Genomic DNA, 19,939 nt, shown 5'->3' on the forward strand with positions numbered 1-19,939 from the left:
CCCCCCCCCCTGTCTCTCTCTCAACATTAGAGAGTGACTCACTCTTCTGCTCCTCAGGCTGGCGAGGGGTAGGTGGTGCCTCGATCTCCTCGCGGTCCTCGCCCTCCTCCTCCGCCAGGTGAGAGTGTGTATAGTGGTAGCTCAGGCCAGGACGGTTCTTGTAGCGCTTTCCACAGACTGACACACACAAACGGTCATACAAAAGTGTTAAACTGATGGCGGCTAATTCAAATACGTTCCAAAAAGGCTGATGGTTGAACCACAAAACCACATTGTTCATCATCTCACTACCAGCTTAATTTTTACATGGTTAATCTTTCGCTGACGCGCTACTAGCCAACTCATAAAGCGGAGGTGAGCATTTGGCCAACAGGAAGTTACAGAACTCAAACGAAGCGGCATTTCAGAAAAAAAGACAAAGAAAGAAAGGCATTTGGAAGGGCAACTTTTCAAATTTCTATGCTATCAAACTTAGTTCCAGATGGGCTTTTTCAGATCACATCATGCATGGCAGAAGGCTTGGTTTTTGCCTTTTGGGAAGGGGGATGCAAAAGCCTCACTTGCTGACATGCACAACACACAGACGTTGCAAAGGAAGCTTCTACTCACTGTCGCAGGCGTAAGGTTTGTCCCTCTCCTCCAGTGCTGCAGCTGCAGCCTCCTGTTTTTTTTTGCCATTCTTGTCACTGCGACCCTAAAGAATCATTTAACAGTTGACACATACAATTCTGAAGGATCAATCGCACAGGGAACTGACAAAAGACGTGATCCTCACCTTGGACTTGCTCTTGCCTCGTCTCTTGGGGGTTTCGTCCTCAAAGTCGTCATCATCCAGGTCGTCTAAGTAGTCGTCATGGTCAAGGACTCGCTGCAGTGAGAAGGTCTGGATTAGGTTTCACTGTATTGAATGAACTCTTCCTTACTTTACTTACATTTAGAGTTTGATGATTGAAAAAAATGCCTCAACGTTGTTTCACTCTTCATTTAGTTTAACATTAAATACATGTTTACTATGTTGAACAAAAACACCTAGGAGAAGCAGACAGTTTCTCATAAGATAAGACATGTAAAAGATTGGGAGAAGAAATTTGCCCTAACTTAGAAAACCCAGCCTACGACTGACTCAGAGAAATAAGGTTAGTTCAAGGTGAATGCTGAAATACATTTAAGGATTTATTTTAAAAATGAAATGAAAACATTAGGCATCTATTATAAGACAATTGTAATACAACCTAAATCTATTTCTGTTCTTTGTCCTGTGATCAAGTAACAATACCGTTACACAAAAAAAGACCTGTGTCCTTAAACAAAATACTTTTTCAAGTGACTAAAAGGTTGTTTTGACCTGTCGAGATCAATTGCTCAGAGAGATTTGCCTTTAAACGCCTTTTCGCATGTCATTAGTTGTACTGCAAGACTCTAAATGTCAGATGCATTGGAAGACTGTTCAGCCAGCTTTGAGCCACACCTTACGGACACGCCCAGAAGATGTGTGAGTGGCCGCTGAGGTGGCAGGAGGCTCCACAGTTACTGAGTCATCTTCCGGGCCGCGGAGGTCCGACACTCCGCTCCTTCTGTCGAGGGGCTCCCCTTTCAGCAGGGCCTCCAGACTGCTGCCATCCACAGCCCCCAAAGCATCACGCTTCAGACCCAGCTCCAAATCTGCTATACACACCAAGCAAATTGGTAACACATGCATTGACATGACATGAACACAGAAACAGACAGACACACAAACACACCAAAATTAATTAACAGAACAGGGCATCCTACTCCTGCAAAGGTTAAATATAAAGATATTGACTAATTACATTGCAACATTTTACTAGTAAGGTTGATGAATGAACCCTATTTGACTGTTTTTGTGATGGACGACAAGTGATACCTGCTTTGAGAGGAGGGAAGGCCAAGCGGGGGTCCTCAGGGGGGTGGGAACGGCGTTTCTTCCTCCAGCGACGGGCTGGGTAGGTGTACAGCTGCCCTGGAGCTACACCTGATGAGACACAGAACAGAACATATAGAAGAACCAGCAGGTGGAGGAGGTTTTAGTGTGCTCCTTTGCACAAAATAACTGAGCCGTTTGTGTCTTAAAAGGTGTATTCTTCGTACAGATGACATGCTACACATTGTAAATTAAAAAAACAAAAAATACAAATCACAAAAAAGAAGAACCTCGATAACTAATTTTCAGTTTTTCATTAGTTTGCATAGTATTTGTAAAATGCTTTTTAATTGATTTTATTGTCATGATAACATGAACTTAAAGTCAACTACAGGGTTTTTCCTGCACAGAGAAAGTAACCAAAGAGGTTTTTAGGCAGTGCCAAAGGAAAATAACCAGTGCCAAAATGGCTGATTTTCAGTAGTCAGCCTCCATCTCATCCACAGCTGCTATATTTTACATATGCAGCTGGCGTTGATAAGCCAGCCAAGCTGCATTGTTTTGTCTGAACCTGAATGCTCCACTGTGAAGAGAGCGCTAATGGGATCTCAGTTTTACCGTGCAGTCAGGCTTTGCAGGACTCTCACAGTGATTATGTTGCTCGGGGAAACTAGAGCCGCAGTTGTCTGTGCGCTTGGCAGGTTGCGCTTCCGTCTGATGCCATCCCTATTAAATTTAAACACTTTCATAAAAACTATTCAGAGTTGCGTTAAATAGCAGTTATATTCTGTGTTTTGATAGAGTTTTTAACACAAAGGTGTAACCACAGTTTCATCCGCTTAATCGGCATTGCCCTGACTCCCTGAACAAGCTGCAGAGGCGATGTTGTCCCGCTCTGTCTCTCTGCCGCACCCCGTTCACTTAAAAGCATAAGTTAAACTGTACTTCACACTATAAAAGTTCAACTTTGCAATTAATCGGCAGGGCTGGTCCGTTACACTACTATTGTATGTTCAAAATCACTGACAATTTATTTTTAAACAGAATGTATTTCAAAATAGAAAACATGAAGTTATTATTTTGTTTTCATAAAAAAATTCAATTATTTTACAAATTAGCAACAGTAATAGGAGTCACTCCTACATCTTTTAACTTAAGAGCAAAATGTTCTCCTCGGGTAAAAAGGTACTGTCAAGCCCTGCTCATAGTCATTAAACAAACTGGACTTTAGGGACAAGAGTAGTCAGATCCGGCCATAAGTCCCCTTACTAAATTAAATTCCATTATATTTTGATTTGTTACCTGCCACCAGAATTTTGTGTTTTTCTTGACATAAACAAAGACATGTTCCCCATGAATTCAATACTGTATCTGAATGCAGGAAATAAAGTTGTTGATGCTAAAAATGTCTGCGGGAGAACCCCCAGACCCATAATAATTCTTCCCCCCCCCCCGAAACTAAAGATAATATTGAATTATCGTTTGGCACTTATGCTATACCTGCACTCCGGTGTCTCTTCTCCATCCAGATGTAACAGTTAGACTGGGCTACACCAGTCTGCGAGTCCAAGAAAGGCATGAGGATGCTGCGCTCAGCGCATAAGCGAGCGTTGTAACTATGACACTGCTCCATAGCATCTCTATAGTACTGCTCTCCCAGCCTGAAATGGGAAAGTTGGACACCGTCAGGTCAAATAACAAAGTCACTGATGGGTGAACGTTATAAATTAAGCTTTAAAAGTAATAACCACTGTAAAACAAACACTGTTAAGCTATTAATGTATGCAAGTGGTATCTGAATCCGTAACTGTACATGCATGATTACACTTATGCAATCCACTCTCTATTTCCATATTTTTTACACTTAAAATGTCCTTGTTGTGTTGAAGTTGTTGTATAATATTCACTTACTGGCCTTTTCTGGTGCTTTCAATAGTTTTAGGTACTAACTTCTTTAACTATATATGATATATATAAAAGTATTAAAGTATATAAGTATTGAAAAATCCCTCACTGTCATTCAATACCAAATTTCAATACATAAGAATTAAATTCCATTAGCGTCAGGGAGCCAATAAGCATGCAACATGCTTCTACCAAGATGAATACTCGTGATTGGCTGTCTAAATGTAGGCATGGAGGAAAAAGTCTGCATTATTCAGAGACAGGGCTTAGGCCTACGTGTGTTGTATTTAGAAAGGCTTGAATACAGTGAGAGTCACATAAGTGTAATGAAAATAACAACTGAGATAAAGATTTGTATTGATATGTGATAATACTTTTCTTGAAAATGGATTTTTGAAAAAGTGGTATCAAAAAATGGATTGTTCAGGAACCAGGATCTAAATCACATAATCAAAAATCTGATCACACGTAAATTGGCTTTTTTGGACCTGCGCTATTAAAAGGAGCAGAGCACCCTACTGCTACTTGGCTTGCATATTGCATTGTAATTCATAATTCTCTTATTCATTCTTTCATTTTTCTTAAACTAACTCCAATTATAATACGCAGCCATTTTCGGTGCTACCAAAACGAATAATCACTATTTCCTCACAAATAACGTTACAGTATTAATTATCAGCTTCATTGTTCGACCAGCCTGCTCACCGAGTGTTGCTCTGACCGCACGATCTCTGCATTTATTAACAGCCCCCACATAACCAAGCCTGAATTCATTACAATGCCTAACTCCACAACATGAACAGTAACGATGGAGGGACCTCAGAACAAAAGGTTGATTGTTAGCAAGCCTCTCCTAACAACAAAGCACCCGCCAAGTTGACCGGTTACTGTTAAATTAACTCTGTCCTTCATCTGGAGGCGGCTGACTACCAACAGTTTGGATACACTGTGTGTAACACCACCTTAAACACACCCATGAGTAGCTAAGTTAGTTATACGTAGTGGCTAAAATACAACTCCACAATGGGTTAGCCTCATTTGTATTTGCCCACAGCTAACAGGCTAACATTAGCTCAGTGAATAACGTTATTCTCTTGGGACAAATATTGTATTGAAGATGCGATGTTTACCGTTTTCAGTACCCTGTAGTAACACGCTGATTAATAAATTATACATGTAGCTCTGTCTGGCAGCTCGTTTTACTGTTACAATAAATAAAGGTAAACTTACACTTTCACAACACTGTCGACGGCCGCCGCCATGTTTGCCTATTGCGGTTGTGTGAAGTACCACTGCGCCTGCGCATAGACGTTTGTGACCGTTACTGCCTCACAGGGTTAAAAACATGAAGTGCACTTCAAACAGCCACTGCATGATTCTGTTGGATCAATGCAGCAGACACTAAAGCACTTTTTTACATATTATTTTCATGGGAAAACAATGTAACAACTGCAACTTTTCCCCCACATCTTTCAACTCCCCGATAACCCAATAATCCCAAACGTTTCTGTTGTTAAGGCTGGATTACCAACTGCCCCAAAAGCCCCAGTTTATTGTTTTGGTTATTTAGGCCTAATTACTTGCAAACGTATGCACCACTACAGTACAGCTTTAATTGATATGTGCCCCCCCCCGCGTTCACCTGCCCCCGTTTTGTTCAATGACTTATTCTAATGTACACAAATATCTTGTGTAAATGTTGTTTCTTTTGAATGTATGGGTCTTAAACTGAGGTCCTCTCAAGCTATATTTCTTAATATTTACAGGCCACCTAAAACTCTGCAACCTTCTTTGGTGACTTTACTCAACTGCTGTCTATAATATGTATTAACTTTGACTGTGTTATTATTGCTGGTGACTCTAACATTCATGTTGACAACCTCCAGGACAGAGGGACTAAAGAACTGTGTTGTGTTATGGACGTACTCAACATGCAATTTTCCCCCTTGTTCACTGACTAAATTCGGAAAATTAGACAAGCAGTCAGTGCCTCCGTATCAAGTACAGGACATGTGTTGTCTCACGCAAAACCAATTCAATCATGACACAATTTTATGCGATCAACCAAAAAGACCTGGAGGACATTATACAACATCTCACCCTACTGCCTTGGTATCCAGCCAACAGGCTTTTCCAAATATGTTTCAACTTGTTTGCCTTCTACAGATTGTAAACACATCTCTTCTTTCAGGTTGCTTGACATGTCACCAATGAGCAATTATAGGCCAGTATCAAACCTTACATTTATAAGTAAAAACATTGTTAAAGGGGCTTTTCCACAACTTCTTTTGGTTAATGAAGCAATCAACGGTTTAGGGCCAAAATACAGTTATGTTCTGCTGCTACATTATGAACCACCCAGACCTTTCAGGTCTGCTTTCTGTCTACAGAGTCAGAACTAAACAGGGAGAAGCAGCATTCCGCTTTTATGCACCACATATCTGGAAAAAACTCCCAGAAAACTGCGGGTCAACCGCAACACTCAGTTCTTTTAAATCAAGACTAAAGACGTTTCTTTTTGATGCTGCCTTTCCATAAATTGTTGTACATTTCTTATACCGTAACTTTTATTCTCGTAATTGATGTGTTTTCTATTTGCCATTGGAGTGTAAATGTGTGTTGAGTGAGTAAGAATGGCTGTTTATCTGATGAGCCGGTGACACCTTGTACAGCAGCCTCGACCACAGTGTATGAATGTGTGTGAATGGTGAATGGTTCCTGTACAAGTTAGAGTAGTTGTTGAGATATATATAAGAACAGTCCATTTACATTTTATACAGCTGTGGCCCGCTTGACTGGTTGTCAAACTGAGCAGTTGATAATAACACACAGGCCAAAACACAAACAGAATCACGTGAAGGAAATTTCAAAAGGACAAAATACTGGTCGTCAGAAAATACCCCCCCCCCCCCCCCCCCCCCCCCCCCCCCCCCGTAACACAGTTACACCAAAATGTCAAACCGTGTATAAGTTAGCTGGACAATGATGCCATTTCAAGTAATGTTAGGAGTGTCTATGTTGGAGTATCTATTCAGTTTTGTCTTTCACCCAGACAAAAAGTCTTTGCTAACTGGATAGACATCCACTATTGACATGGGCTTTCAACTTTGCTTCTGGAACTGGAAAAATATGGCAGCTACACTGGTGTCAAAACTATCCTCAAGAGTTCTTCAGTTGCGTGATTGTGTTTTATTAAATATCAACAATGCATAATTGTTCATGTCTGGAGTTTTGAAGAGGTCAAAAATATGTACCGATTGGTCCAGTATGTCTAGACAGGGTTGAATTGAATCTCGTGGCAAAACTGAGCTTGCGTGATGTTCAATTGGTCAACATTCACATTATGCAAAGTTCAAAATACATAGCCTACTATTTCACCCTTCACAAGAAGCTAGATGACTGGATATTTCCAGTTCATTAAAAAGTTCACAAAAAAAATGAGACTGGCTGGGATATTTTGACAATGCGGTCAGGAATGTCTTAAATCCAAATTAGACCTTAATTAAGTCAAATTAAACCTTTAAATCGTGGAATTTATGTGTGGTCAGGAATGTCTTAAATCCAAATCAGACCTTAATTAAACCAAATTAAACCTTCAAATCATGAAATTTATTTTTTAAAGTGGAATATAGTAGCAGCATTGCCAACTCTTTGGTCAACATTTCTTTCAAGAACTGCACCAATACAGCAACACTGTAAGAGGCATTAACAACAAAAAGGCAATCAAGACTGTAATTGTGTTTGATACATTTTTCATGTATCAGTGATACATTTGACTTTGTTTGCACTACATTTTTCTTTTTTACTTTTATTTATTTGGATTTGGGTACATATTTTTCTCAGTATGTGCAACTCTGGTTTTGACCTTTGAATTGTACATACTGGCTATGTAATTGTACTTTGTTAGTAAAAAAAAAACTAAAAAAAAAGCCTTGCTCTCGTGAGATTATCGTTGCCCGCCTGGTGCCGTCCCCGAGCTTCTACTTTTCAAAATAAAAGCTCACATCTGGAATAAAATACTTTAAACAATCGTTTCTCTCTCTTACTTTTCAAAGTAAAAGCTCGCGTCAACTATCATGCTAATGAATAAAATACTTAAAATATTTGGTGTTTTTTTAATATTCAAAATATATGTCAGCCTCCAAAATAAATGCAGATTATAGGCAAACTAAAAGATTCCTTTTTAAGGCTGCAACTTGGAGCCTTTCCCGCCTCATGCCCTCTTGCCGTGCTGATGCGCAGCCTATATTGTATATAAGTATATTGTATGTGCAGCAATGTCCCAGTGAAGTGTGAAAACAATATAGAATATAAAATTAAAAAGGAGTCTTGGAAAGAGTGTAACACGTTTATATTTGTATTCTTGTTCATGAGTGAGCGGATCCTTGTTCTCCCTCCTTAGGAAATCCTGCCGTTAGTTGACAGAAATCAAATCTAGGCTACGTTAATATCAGGAAACAACACAACAAAAAAAGAATTGTTACTTTAACAGTTTTTGACTGTTTTTTGATTCCAACAAACGTGGTCACGAATTTACCCGTGATCTGAATTTGTTTTTCGCGATTTTGTATTTTTGACCCTATGAATTTACCGTTGGGCACACTTCGGCATGAGACGGGATGGCATGAGACGGGATGGCATGACATTGGACGTTCTAGGCTGCAGTCATACACTTGTCAAATCTATCGGCACGGTTGCAGTGAGATATAAAAGTCATTGTGGGCTACAGGCACATTATGCCTACCCGGTGATAAACTAACCCCTCCCCGTTTAAGAAGGGGACGATTAACCAGACAGGCAAGCAGAGACAGACATTTAGAAAAACAGAGCTGGATGAATCAATCCATGTTCTTTTGCATAGACAAGCGACAAGACGCTCAGCAGGCTGGTGAGTTAAACACAGTGAAAGTCGTTCATCTGATTTATTACAACATGTCACAGTTGACATGCAGCCAGCTCTCGGATTACAACATTTATATTTCCAGCTGAATTTAGCCATTGAATGTAGACAGCTAGATAGCTTGTTTTCTGACAATCTACAACAAATATGTTCAGGACAGCAGTTAACAGATAACACCTCATTTAGAACTAGTGGAACACAATTAGGCCTAAGTAGCCTTACTGTAGTCTACTAAAGTGTACTGTACTTAATTTTGTACTACTTTATAGCCTAAACTCCACTACATTTCAGGAAATATTGTACTGTTTTTACTCTTTATTTGACAGCTATAACCTAATTGCTACATTGCATGTTTTAAAAATGTATATTAAGACTGTGAAATACAGTGAATTATTTTGCAGAACATTACATTAGCCAACACAATATGTAACAACTTCACTTATGATACTTTAGGTACAGTAAAAATAAAGATGTGTAAATGTGAATGCGGAATCTTTACTTACTTAATTAAGTGTTTGTACATTGTACATTGTGGTATTGGTACTTTCACTCAAGTAAAGGATCAGAACACTAATTCCATCCCTTTCCAATGGCATTTAAGCTTCTCCCAGTAAGTGTGTGTGTGTGTGTGTGTGTGTGTGTGTGTGATTTAAGTTTTAAAATGCCTTCAATTTGATTTCCAATTCTATAGCAGCCCTCCTGAAAGGGACCAGTATTTTGATTTATAGCTATAATTTACACACATTGTTTTCACGATGCTATGTCGAAAAATAAGCTGTCCAGTCAAATGTTTTAAGTACAAATTTCCAAGCAGCTGTGATGGTCACTTACTGGCCGCAGAACACAAGTCACACCAGAATGCAGGATTTGCATCTGCAAATTTGGCATGGGGGCACACGATTCCATTTTGTGCTGTTGGGAAATCCAAAATCATAAACGTATTTTGATACTGTAAATTCACCACAAACGTTCTTCTTTAAAACTATGCACACTGAGAGAGAGACAGTTTATCTCAGTCTAACCTGTTACCCACACACCTGGTCTGACCTGTTAACCATGGCAGTTTCACTGACTCCACACATGCAAACGCACATAAACACACGTATGTACAGTATGTATGTATGTATGTATGTATGTATGTAAGAAATCGTTTGTTTTGATTTTGCTGTACAACAAAAAATAATTCAAAGTGACCAATAAAATGCATATACTATACACTGAAAATAAACATAAATACATTGCAAATTTCATTATTATGTCTTAAGATTTCAATTTGTTTTGACTCATCAGCCTTGTAGGGATTTAACTGATAGTTTGGTCTATCACAATGAAATGAAAGAACCAATGAATGAATGCAACAACAAACAAAAAAAATGTAAAAAGATGTCTATAAGGACAGTATAACAGTAGTTAATCTACAACTAAACCTACACATATAGGCTATAAGTAAATATAAGCATATTTTAAAATTGAAATTTCTGCTTGAATATTAATTTGCTCCTCATTCTTACCCGAAACGCTTGTTTTTTTCTGCTTAGCTTTTGACAACGCCTTAATCCTGCAGACCACTGAAACCTTGATTTGCTTGTTTCAACCGGTTTCAACACATAATAATTAAGATAGGCGAGGCAGTGAGTCAGTCATTGCAAGATGAGCTTGAACGTCCCAGGATTGGTAGTGATGGTGCTCTTCTACCTGCTGGTGCTGGGCACCGGCATCTGGGCCTCCATGAAGTCCAAGCGGCTGCAGAAGAGCATGCAGGCGGACCGGACAGAGATCACCCTGCTGGGCAACAGAGGGATCAGCATGGCGGTGGGAGTCTTCACCATGACAGGTGCAGGAGCATCATTTTAAAATTTTAAAATCAAAGCTATTTGTTGCAATAAGGCATGTTTAATCCACCTTGATATAAGTTAGGGTTTATTTAAATAGATTGTACAGTCATTTTGTTGGTTAAGTATTGCGAGTCTAATACTTCAACACATCGCAACAATGTGTTTGTATGTGTATGGGCTTCTTACAGCTACATTTGTTGGAGGGGGCTTCATCGTTGGTCTGACAGAGGCAGTGTACACTCCAACCATGGGTCTGACCTGGGCTGTCATACCGGTATCATCAGCTTTGTCTTTTATTGTTGGTAAGACAGTTTTTCAGGCATAAAAATTGCATAATGTGTGAGCTATATGTACTGTATTTCCGATATTTTTAAGCTACTTCATGTCTAATTCTACTGTGGTGTGGGCAACTTTTGCTGAGTTTGCTCCTTCATTCTCCAGTAGAATTGCAGTAACTCTGGCAGCGACAATGCGCATTGAGCTCAGGCTCGTACACAGTCAGGGTAGAGAACTAACCCGTTCTCACTCTCAACTCGTAAACCACAAATGCTCAGCGTCAATAACACAGCAAAAGCCACCCTTCAACATGTGTCTGAAATGCAGTTGTTGAGGTGACAGTTTAAAGCTTTTGGGAAGATACCTAAGAGGAGAGATGTGTTTACAATCTGTAGAAGGTCTGAGGCCAAACAATTTGAAACAGTTTTTTAAAAGCCCTGTGGCAGAATATCAAGGCAGCTTGAGAAGGATTTCAGATGATGTATATTGCCCTCCACGTTCCTATGGTTGGTTGCATGAAATTGTGTCATGGTATTTCAATAAGTTTAACATGGACACAGACAACGCATATTGTGTAACTGATACGGAGGCCCTGACTGCTTGTCTAACTTTTCTTTTGTCTCCCTTCGTGTGATTCAATTGTTAAGGTGGGCTTTTCTTCGCCAAGACAATGAGAGACAAAAAATATGTGACAATGATGGACCCGTTCCAGATCAAGTATGGAAATGGAATAAGTGCAGTTCTGTCTGTGGCACTACTGATATCTGATATAATCTGGGTTACGGGAACTCTAATTGGCTTAGGTAAGCTACACTTATGGAAACATTTTGAAGCAGCACAACTCATATTCACACCCGTAAAGAAGGTTCGGAAATTTTAGCTGACTTACACAGTGACTTCATTACTTACAAAGTAATGAAATCTTAATCATGGAGAATTTAGAATTAAACAGTACGGTGTAGTGTCATCCCAACTTCTGAAGTCCCTGTCTTCCTGAAGGTGTGGTTAAATTCATGTCCAGAGGTTTTAAATTTAGCTGAATCGTCAATGTAAACAAACATATTGCAGGCGCCGTAAACACATATGCTTACCTTAATCAGGAACCCAAACACCTTCGCACAGACTGAAAACTGATGTCAGCCTGACCATACTACAGTAGAGCCTATCTTTAGGTGCGTGCGTATAAATGTAAGTATGTGTACACTTCCTCCCCCTGGCCTTGGTGGGATGGGAATGCTTGCGGCAGCACTGTCCTATCAAACAGCTGTTATGTCTATGGAGACATAGAGTTGAACTGTTAACTCTGCCTGAGACAAGTTATGACCTCTTGCCATTATTTTGGACACTGACCTGAATGAGACCTGGGGTACCACTGTCTCTGCTTGAGTTTGTAGGCTGTCTATTTCTCTAAAAGTCATATTTTGCAATGGTAAAATTAGTACTTCCTACCAATTTATTTATTGCACTTACATAACAAAAACCAAAATACAAGATTTCCCCAAAAAATATTGTTCTTTTAATTTTAAACGTGGTGAAACATGCCTTAACACGCCACCAATAAACTATCAAGTTGCACACTGAAATTGCGACAAAAACAAAAACAAAATAGGAAAATCCAAACTTATAAGCACGCCAACTTTCTTTGGGAATTAATAGTGTATTGTAAATAAATAAATGTTCTTTCTTAAAATACAGGGGGCATAAGTATACACACACCCTATTAAATTAGAAAGAGGAATAAAAAACCCATCACATACCCTTCACCATGCATAGAGATTGGCATGGTTTTATTTCAGTTAGCTTAATAGCTGGTTTGATTTGCATTGAGAGATGATCTTATGGAAAGTTCCCCATGCCTATCTCCAGGTATGGTGAAGGGTATGTGGTGATTTAATTCCCAAGGCCAAGGGAACTTTATCAGGACGCACAGTATCCTGGATTCATGATATAACTGGCCTTTAAAAAGTAAAATGTCCCTGCTTCTATGGGAATTTAATAGGGTGTATGTATACTTATGCCTCCTGTATTTTAACAAAGCACATTTATTTATTTACAAAACATTATTAATTACAAAATATTACAAAGAAAGTTGGTGTGCTTGAAAGGTTGGATTTTCCTATTTTTCTTTTAAATTAAGGCATTAAGATCATTTTCCAAAAGATGTTTTTTTATTCATCTGTTTAATCAACTTTAGCATGGGTGTGTAAACGTTCTCAAGCCACTGTATGTGATTGTGTTACTTTTTTATAGGTGCAACAATGAGTGTGATCCTGGATTTGCCCTATTCTGTTTGCATTTGGATCTCTGCCGCAGTAGCCATCATCTACACACTTCTGGGAGGCCTCTACTCTGTAGCCTACACCGACATCATACAGCTAACCCTCATATTCTTCAGTTTGGTGAGTTCCTCTGTTCCATAGAAAATAATTTCTTCCAAAAGCTTATAAGACAATTCGACAGAAACATTTTGAAACATGATAAAACCTGCCCCGTTGTTGGAAGTAGACCCGCACGATTCGGGGAAAAATATGAATCACAATTTTTTAGCTTAGAATTGATATCACAATTCTCTGCCACGATTTTTTTTCTCCCGAAGTATAATGTTTATTGCACACATGAAACATGACAAAACAAAACAAATTGGCAGTGCCAAACACAGTTTTTTTGGCACCTACAGCACATTGTGCATCACCACAAGCCTGTAGACATAAAAGCTCAATGAAGAGAAGGGACAGCATTACAGCGCTTTGGAGTTTTAGACAGTCGATGTTTGAAACTCACAAAAGAAAGTAATTGCATTTGTGATGCAGTCAGCTCGTAAAATTTAATGAGAATCCAAAAAATCTAAAATAAATAAAGTAAAATCGAAGTTATTAAAAAATGTAATCGTGAACAGGGTGAATCGAGATTGTGCTTTCATAACGATTAATTGTGATGGCCTAGTTGAAGAGAAACGTTTTCCGTTGAGGGACAAAACATTTTAGGATTATCTTATGCAAAGCTTGTGGTGCCATTCTGCCAAGTGTCTAACCATCTGCTCGTCACAACTACAATACATATCTACCGTACTTAACAGGTGAATATGCATGTTTTAAAATGTTTAAGTCAGTGGTTCATTGTCTCTTCTGCAGTGGTTGTGTGTTCCCTTCATCCTTATGAATGCCCATTCAGATGACATCACCAAGACTGCTTTCAACTTCACCTACCAGGCCCCCTGGATTGGTTCAGTGGATAAGGAAAGAGCGTGGAGGTGGATTGATAATTTCTTGTTACTGGTAAGTACTATTTTGATATTACACAGCAAGAAAAGCAAGTGTAAATGATAAAATGAATGATGGCTGAATTCCATTTTGTGCAGTGTGTTTCTGAGCACATCTGCTGAATGGCTTCAATTGAAACAAATGGGGAAAAAAACTGGATAGAAGTGTGATGTGACCATACCTTAACAAGTCAAAAATGTCTGCTGTGAAAACGGCCTGTTGTAGGATGCCATTTTTTTACCCATGGGTGCCCTGTAGGGCTCCCTGTTCAATGTATCTGCCATACAGTAGTGAGAGAAGGACATCATTGTGTGATATGAAATTCCACTTATTCTGGTCACGTGGCCATTTAAAAAAAAAAGGTGAAGTAACACAACTACTAATGGTCAGGATGACACGCATAAGACCTATTTCCATTGTTTTCCTCAATGTACAGAGTGTTATAGGGCTGTACCCGACTCTGGATTTTGTCAGTTGAATCGGATCTGGCTGTTAAACACAAATATTTGACTATTTGTTCCTTTATATATATATATATATATATATATATATATATATAGATGGATGGATGGATAGATATATAGATAGATAGAAAGATAGATAGATAGAGAGAGAGAGAGAAATGATCAAACTTGCTTCATGCTAATAAATGCTTTAAGCCCCTGTTTCTAGTACATTATTGTTCAGTAGTGTGGATGCTCACGTTGTTATAGTTATTGTTCTTGGTGTGGATGGCACTTTAAAGGCCACTAAAGTGTATGTGTTTGTTTATCTTAGGCCTTGGGTAACCTTGGATATCAGGACTTCCACCAGAGGACCCTGTCAGCTGCCTCATCAGCCACAGCCAGGATCACCTGCTTTGTTGCAGCTCCGCTCATCCTCATACTTGGAATCCCATCCTTGCTGATTGGAGCAGTGGCAGCATCAACAGGTACAGCAAAGGATTTAACTAGAAAAGAGAAACAATACTATGCTCATGTATGCCGCATTTTTTGTGTCAGACTGGAATACGACTGAGTATGGCTCCCCGTCCCCATACGAGCGTGGAGATGCCGGTCTGGTTCTGCCCATTGCTCTGCAGAACCTCACACCCAACTACATTTCCATTATCGGTATTGGAGCTATAGCTGCTGCTGTGATGTCATCAACGGACTCAGCTTTATTGTCAGCCGCCTCCATTTTCACATCCAACATCTATAAAAACATCCTCAGGACCAAGGTAAGAGGAGACCTGAGGAAAAGAGCAAGCTTGTGGGTTTTATGCAGGTTTCAGCTTAAAGGCATTTTCCCCCCTGCAGGCTTCAGAAAGGGAGCTCCAGTGGGTAATCCGGGCCACTGTGGTGTTGGTGGGCTTGGCTGGTACAGCGCTCACCTTCGTACACAACAGCATTATGGTTTTCTGGATCCTGGGCTCAGGCATAACCTACACCATCATGTTCCCTCAACTCATCTGCGTACTCTTCTTTAATATCTCTAATGGCTACGGCTCCATTATGGGCTTGCTAGTAGGAGTATTATTGAGAGTGCTGAGTGGCGAGCCATCGATAGGGTTGCCTATTGTTCTCCACTTTCCAGATTGCACTCTTGAGGATGGCGTATATGTCCAGCACTCTCCTGTTCAGACAATCTGCATGTTGTCCAACATGTTTGCCACTTTGTTGTTCTCGTACATGGCCTCACTGCTCTTCAATAAAGGACTGATTCCTGAGAGGTGGGACGTATTTAAAGTGAAAACCCGCAAACTAACCCAGAACGTAATGCTAATGAGCAATTATACCACCAAAACAGACAAAGAGGAGAAAACTGAAGATCACAAGGAGACTGAATTAATGTTTACAAATCGGCAGAATTGAAAGGAAAATGATTCAATTAGATGTTAACGTGTTTTGTATGGTGATATTTTATCATGTCTCTATTTTTCATACCGAATACTTTTCTCTTTTGTAAAATGATAATCTATATAATTAACAAATTACATTATTATGTTTTATTATGAGTTAAGATTAGACTTTATTGATCCCGAGGGGAAATTTACAACAAAACAAGCAGTATATAAGGTAATTACAATTACCAATTACCAACTGCAACATTAAACTGATGCCACAATGCATCAATTAAAGAATCCGTTAATAAAGCATGCATCCTGAAATAGACCATTCTGCATGATGATTTACTTTTGGTTACTTTCTGTATATTCTGTTGCCAATACTTTTTTTTTTTTTTTTTTTTTTACAATTTTTATATATTTTCTATAAAAAATGTAGCATTTTCTACAGCACATAATGAACCGAATATGTACAAACAATATATGTCTGTGTCATGCAGAAATTAACCAACATGAAAGGTGCCAATACTTTTTTACTTATGTAACATTTTGAATACAGATCTTTTAACTGTAACAGTGTTTTTACTTTTATTTTAGTGAGATATCAATTTTCTTTTTCCACCACTGTGCTTTGATGTACATTTTTTGTTTTCCAGTGGGGTTTGAGTGGCTGTACATTTTTGTTACTTTTACAGGCCTACGTGATACTGGTGTAATTTTATGTCGAACAACAATCAATAAATGCCCTAGCAAGATAAATTAATTAAAATGTGAAACTTCCTATAAATGTACAGTCAAATATGGGATGAATGCAAATTGCTGGTTACAATCAGTGCCGGTGCCAGTGTGTGTTCTGTTACTCTCAGCACCCACCCAGCAACAGAAAACCTATCCCAAAGCCTCAATGTGGTTTATAAAAAAAAATATGTTTAATTAGGTATTAGGCCTATGTCTGATTTTATAGTGTATACAGCATATATGCACACCCTAATATGGGTATGTAGTTGCACCACTTAACATAAGGGTTTCGAGTAAAGTGTGTTTAAGATCTAACAGAAAGGTCAGTTTGTTTATAGTGCACATAACCAAATGAAAGAGAGCATATATAGTGTTTTTTTATGTACCCATTCAGCAACAGAAATCCTGTCCCAAACCCTCAAACGTGGTTTCTAAAAATAAACAAGTTGAATGAGGTATTAGGCCTATTGATTTTATGGTGTATACAGCGTAAACACCCATATGGTTATGTAGTTGTCCCACTTAACATGATAAGGTTTTCAAGTAAGGTGTGTTTACAGTGCACATAACCCAATGAAAGAGAGAGCTAATTTAGTGTTTATGTTTATGTACTGGTAATTCCTGGTTCGGCCTTGTTGAGGCAGTAACGCTTCGTGAAGTTAACGTTTTGACCACTTCTTAAGAAAACAAGGAAGCGCCTGTACGATAGCACCAGGATGACTGTCGACTGCAAGAAGTAGCTTTCCGCTCATTATCTTCAGTGGTGTATAAGGTGAACAATTTATCCATCGCGCTTTAATGTACCAAACCCTTAAAATGTATAGAGATCCTCGATTGAACAGATTAGCAAGCGTTAGCTAGCATGGTACAATAACTTTGCTAGCTCTGTTAGCTGTAACTTAAGCTACAAACGAGCTGCTGAAACTGCACTGGCCGTTCGTTAAAGTCAGTTTAAAATGTACAAAATGACGTTTTCTAATTATGACGTCAACTTCCTAGCCGAACTCGAGTTTTGACTCAAGCGTGGCGAAAGAAGCTAACTTTTCTTACCAATGCCATTTATGACAATCTCGCATTTGCAGACCTAACGTTATCTCCAGCGCTGTGCAGTATTTGACGTTAAGTGGCCTTAAAGTGCTGATAAGCAAACCCAGTAACTGCAATATTAACGAAATTATCTTATATATCAATACGAAACATAACTTACCAAAGAGGCAGGTCGCCGAAGAGATTAGTTATCTAGCCAGCGTTAGCATGGAAAAAGACGTTAGTAACGTTAATTACCCCACTTATCTTGTTTTCCATTAAACTAAGGGTAATTGCTGAAGCCAGCGTGCACCTCATACCGTGCAGAACTGAATATGTTGATTGAAGGCGTCTGCACCAAAATGAATTGAGTTACATTTAATTCTATTGTTCTGTAACGTTATCTGTTTCATATTGACAACGACTAACATAGTATTTTATGTGGATTGGTCACTATATGAGACAGGCTACCAAATCCAATTTAAAGGGGCATCCCAACAATTTAGTATTCCACTTCCATAAAGTTGGGAGACTTGGACATGTACAACCAGAGCCTATTATAAAGGTCACTTAAACCAGTATTTTTATATTGATCTCAACAGCTAACTAGCTCTCCTTCAGAAATGGAGACTAGGAGAGGAGATGAGAGTCTGGATGTGAAGGGAGCAGCGGCAGCAGCGGAACCAGGCTTTTCTGGACACCACCAGACCTCTGCAAAGCCGGTTTGGACTTTGCTAGAGGACGCAGCCCAAATGAAAACAGAAGGGAATGCTCTCTACAGGGAGAAAAACATTCGCTCAGCCATCGGGCGTTATCACAGAGCTCTACTGGTCCTCAGAGGCCTCGACTCTGATGTGATGGCGTCAGTGAAAGGGTTTGGACCTGAGGTACCTGCTCTCACACCTGAACAGGAGGCTTTTCTGAGAAACACACAAGTGGACTGCTACAACAACTTAGCTGGTAGTTAAAAAATTACAACTTAATTACAACAAATTGGGAGCTGGGTACAGTATGTACAATATTATAAATGTACAAATATATCTCTTTCAGCCTGTTTGCTGCAGAGACAGAGTGTTGACTATTCTCGAGTGCTGGACTACAGCATGCGGGTGCTGCAGTGGCGACCAGGTGACGTCAAAGCAATGTACAGGGCAGGAGTAGCCACTCTGGAGATGGGAGATGCAAAGACTGCCAAAAAGTACCTCACCCAGGCCTGCAGAGAGCAGCCTAATGGTAAGGAAAGAGCCAGCACATCAGACTTGTCCACAGCAGGCTTAGGCCAATATGTCATGTTTTCACAAATCATCTAAGATGGATATTTATCTCCCAATGAGTACGTAGTTCCCATTGGTTTCCTATTTGTGAGACTTACTTCTCGGTGGATAGTTAAATGCCTTTTAAAAGAAAATGTCAAGATGCTTTTCTCTGAAATGTTATTACCTTAAAGTAATAGTTTGATATTTTGGGAAATTGTCTTTGTTGCTAAGAGGTAGCTGGCTCTGACACATAATCTGTGTACATGTATTGTATCTAGTATCTAATATCCTGCAGATTCTCTCCTAACATTCACCTTTGGGATAAAGGAAAGTATGCCTTTCCAAAATAAAACTTCTATATTGTTCCTCATCTCCGCATCTCAGATGCCAATGTTAGGAAACATCTGCAGAGGGCTGAGGAAAAACTGAATCAAGAGTTGCAAAAAGAGAGGGCCATGTACCAAGGCATGTTTTCCACCAGCCTGAAGAGCAGCTCCGGAGAAGGGATTACCCAAACCAACAGAGCTGGTGAAGGAGTTTGAGCCTGTCAGCTCAACCCACCAAATGAAGCCTCAAACTGAGAGAGACTGTTCTTCCTTAACTGATCACAAACCAACTGAAGAATGTTGACACATCTTGTATAGTGTTGCTGTCTCTCCTATAGGTGAGCATTGGAAAGTAAGAACTGTAATTATACAGACTAGTGGGAAGTGGTCCATAGCAAACTAAGGATACTGCTGCTGAAAATAGAAGTAAGAGGATGGGAAAGTTAGTTTCCTAGCAACACAGAAGCAGAGCTGTATTTCAGTTTGGATATTTCAGAAAAAATGCCTCTGAAAGCTAAAGTGAGACTCCTCATGCACTACTCAAAGTTCTAATTATGGCTTCGCGATTACAGGTGTCTGGTCAGTGCTGTGAATGTTAATTTTGTGAGTTTTCGAGTAAAATATTTTTTTTATAAATAAACATCCACGCTCTGGCTCTTTTTAAATGCATTTGATTGTAATAGTATATATAATACAGGTATTCCAGGCAG

At 39.3% G+C, this 19,939-nt stretch overlaps 3 protein-coding genes and 1 long non-coding RNA gene across 6 annotated transcripts in view; 2 read left to right on the plus strand and 2 right to left on the minus strand.

Annotated features, from left to right (window-relative positions):
- Positions 1–5,122, minus strand: part of dpf2l (D4, zinc and double PHD fingers family 2, like) — an 11,334-nt gene extending 6,212 nt beyond the window's left edge. Inside the window, exons 1-7 of one of the 3 annotated variants that reach the window (XM_034884019.1) lie at positions 5,018–5,122; positions 3,383–3,543; positions 1,886–1,993; positions 1,469–1,662; positions 776–868; positions 610–694; positions 43–177 (exon numbers count right to left, since the gene is read on the minus strand). In XM_034884019.1, coding sequence (XP_034739910.1) covers positions 43–177; positions 610–694; positions 776–868; positions 1,469–1,662; positions 1,886–1,993; positions 3,383–3,543; positions 5,018–5,049 — 808 coding nt within the window. In that variant the 5' untranslated portion in view covers positions 5,050–5,122. Of the gene's footprint in view, positions 1–42; positions 178–609; positions 695–775; positions 869–1,468; positions 1,666–1,885; positions 1,994–3,382; positions 3,544–5,017 lie in introns of all 3 variants that reach the window. The other 2 variants (XM_034884018.1, XM_034884020.1) reach the window with 2 other exon arrangements.
- Positions 5,123–8,321: 3,199 nt separating this feature from the next.
- On the plus strand, positions 8,322–16,653 carry LOC117951793 (high-affinity choline transporter 1-like). The gene is made up of 9 exons (XM_034883697.1): positions 8,322–8,675; positions 10,307–10,521; positions 10,711–10,824; positions 11,446–11,601; positions 13,049–13,197; positions 13,930–14,073; positions 14,836–14,989; positions 15,060–15,277; positions 15,357–16,653. The coding sequence occupies exons 2-9, from the start codon at positions 10,338–10,340 to the stop codon at positions 15,909–15,911; spliced, it is 1,674 nt and encodes a 557-aa protein (XP_034739588.1). The 5' UTR covers positions 8,322–8,675; positions 10,307–10,337; the 3' UTR covers positions 15,912–16,653.
- On the minus strand, positions 15,062–18,022 carry LOC117951796. Its single transcript, XR_004658248.1, has 2 exons — positions 17,829–18,022; positions 15,062–15,762 (listed from the first exon to the last, which is right to left on the minus strand). It is a non-coding gene; the product is annotated as an uncharacterized LOC117951796 (long non-coding RNA).
- On the plus strand, positions 17,179–19,880 carry ttc9c (tetratricopeptide repeat domain 9C). The gene is made up of 4 exons (XM_034883699.1): positions 17,179–17,393; positions 18,250–18,607; positions 18,698–18,880; positions 19,288–19,880. Exons 2-4 carry the CDS (start codon positions 18,271–18,273, stop codon positions 19,443–19,445), a joined length of 678 nt encoding a protein of 225 aa, XP_034739590.1. The 5' UTR covers positions 17,179–17,393; positions 18,250–18,270; the 3' UTR covers positions 19,446–19,880.
- The last annotated feature ends 59 nt before the right edge of the window (positions 19,881–19,939 follow it).

This window comes from Etheostoma cragini, chromosome 10 (genome assembly GCF_013103735.1).
Source record: "Etheostoma cragini isolate CJK2018 chromosome 10, CSU_Ecrag_1.0, whole genome shotgun sequence".
In the NCBI taxonomy this organism is placed as follows: domain Eukaryota; kingdom Metazoa; phylum Chordata; class Actinopteri; order Perciformes; family Percidae; genus Etheostoma; species Etheostoma cragini.

Bases quoted from the DNA above. Each gene is read 5' to 3' on its own strand.
- LOC117951793 (XM_034883697.1), top strand. From the start codon at position 10,338: ATGAGCTTGAACGTCCCAGGATTGGTAGTGATGGTGCTCTTCTACCTG. The intron at 10,522-10,710 runs GTGCAGGAGCAT...GGCTTCTTACAG, and splicing joins GGGAGTCTTCACCATGACAG to CTACATTTGTTGGAGGGGGC. The intron at 15,278-15,356 runs GTAAGAGGAGAC...TCCCCCCTGCAG, and splicing joins AAAACATCCTCAGGACCAAG to GCTTCAGAAAGGGAGCTCCA.
- ttc9c (XM_034883699.1), top strand. From the start codon at position 18,271: ATGGAGACTAGGAGAGGAGATGAGAGTCTGGATGTGAAGGGAGCAGCG. The intron at 18,608-18,697 runs GTAGTTAAAAAA...TATCTCTTTCAG, and splicing joins CTGCTACAACAACTTAGCTG to CCTGTTTGCTGCAGAGACAG. The intron at 18,881-19,287 runs GTAAGGAAAGAG...TCCGCATCTCAG, and splicing joins CTGCAGAGAGCAGCCTAATG to ATGCCAATGTTAGGAAACAT.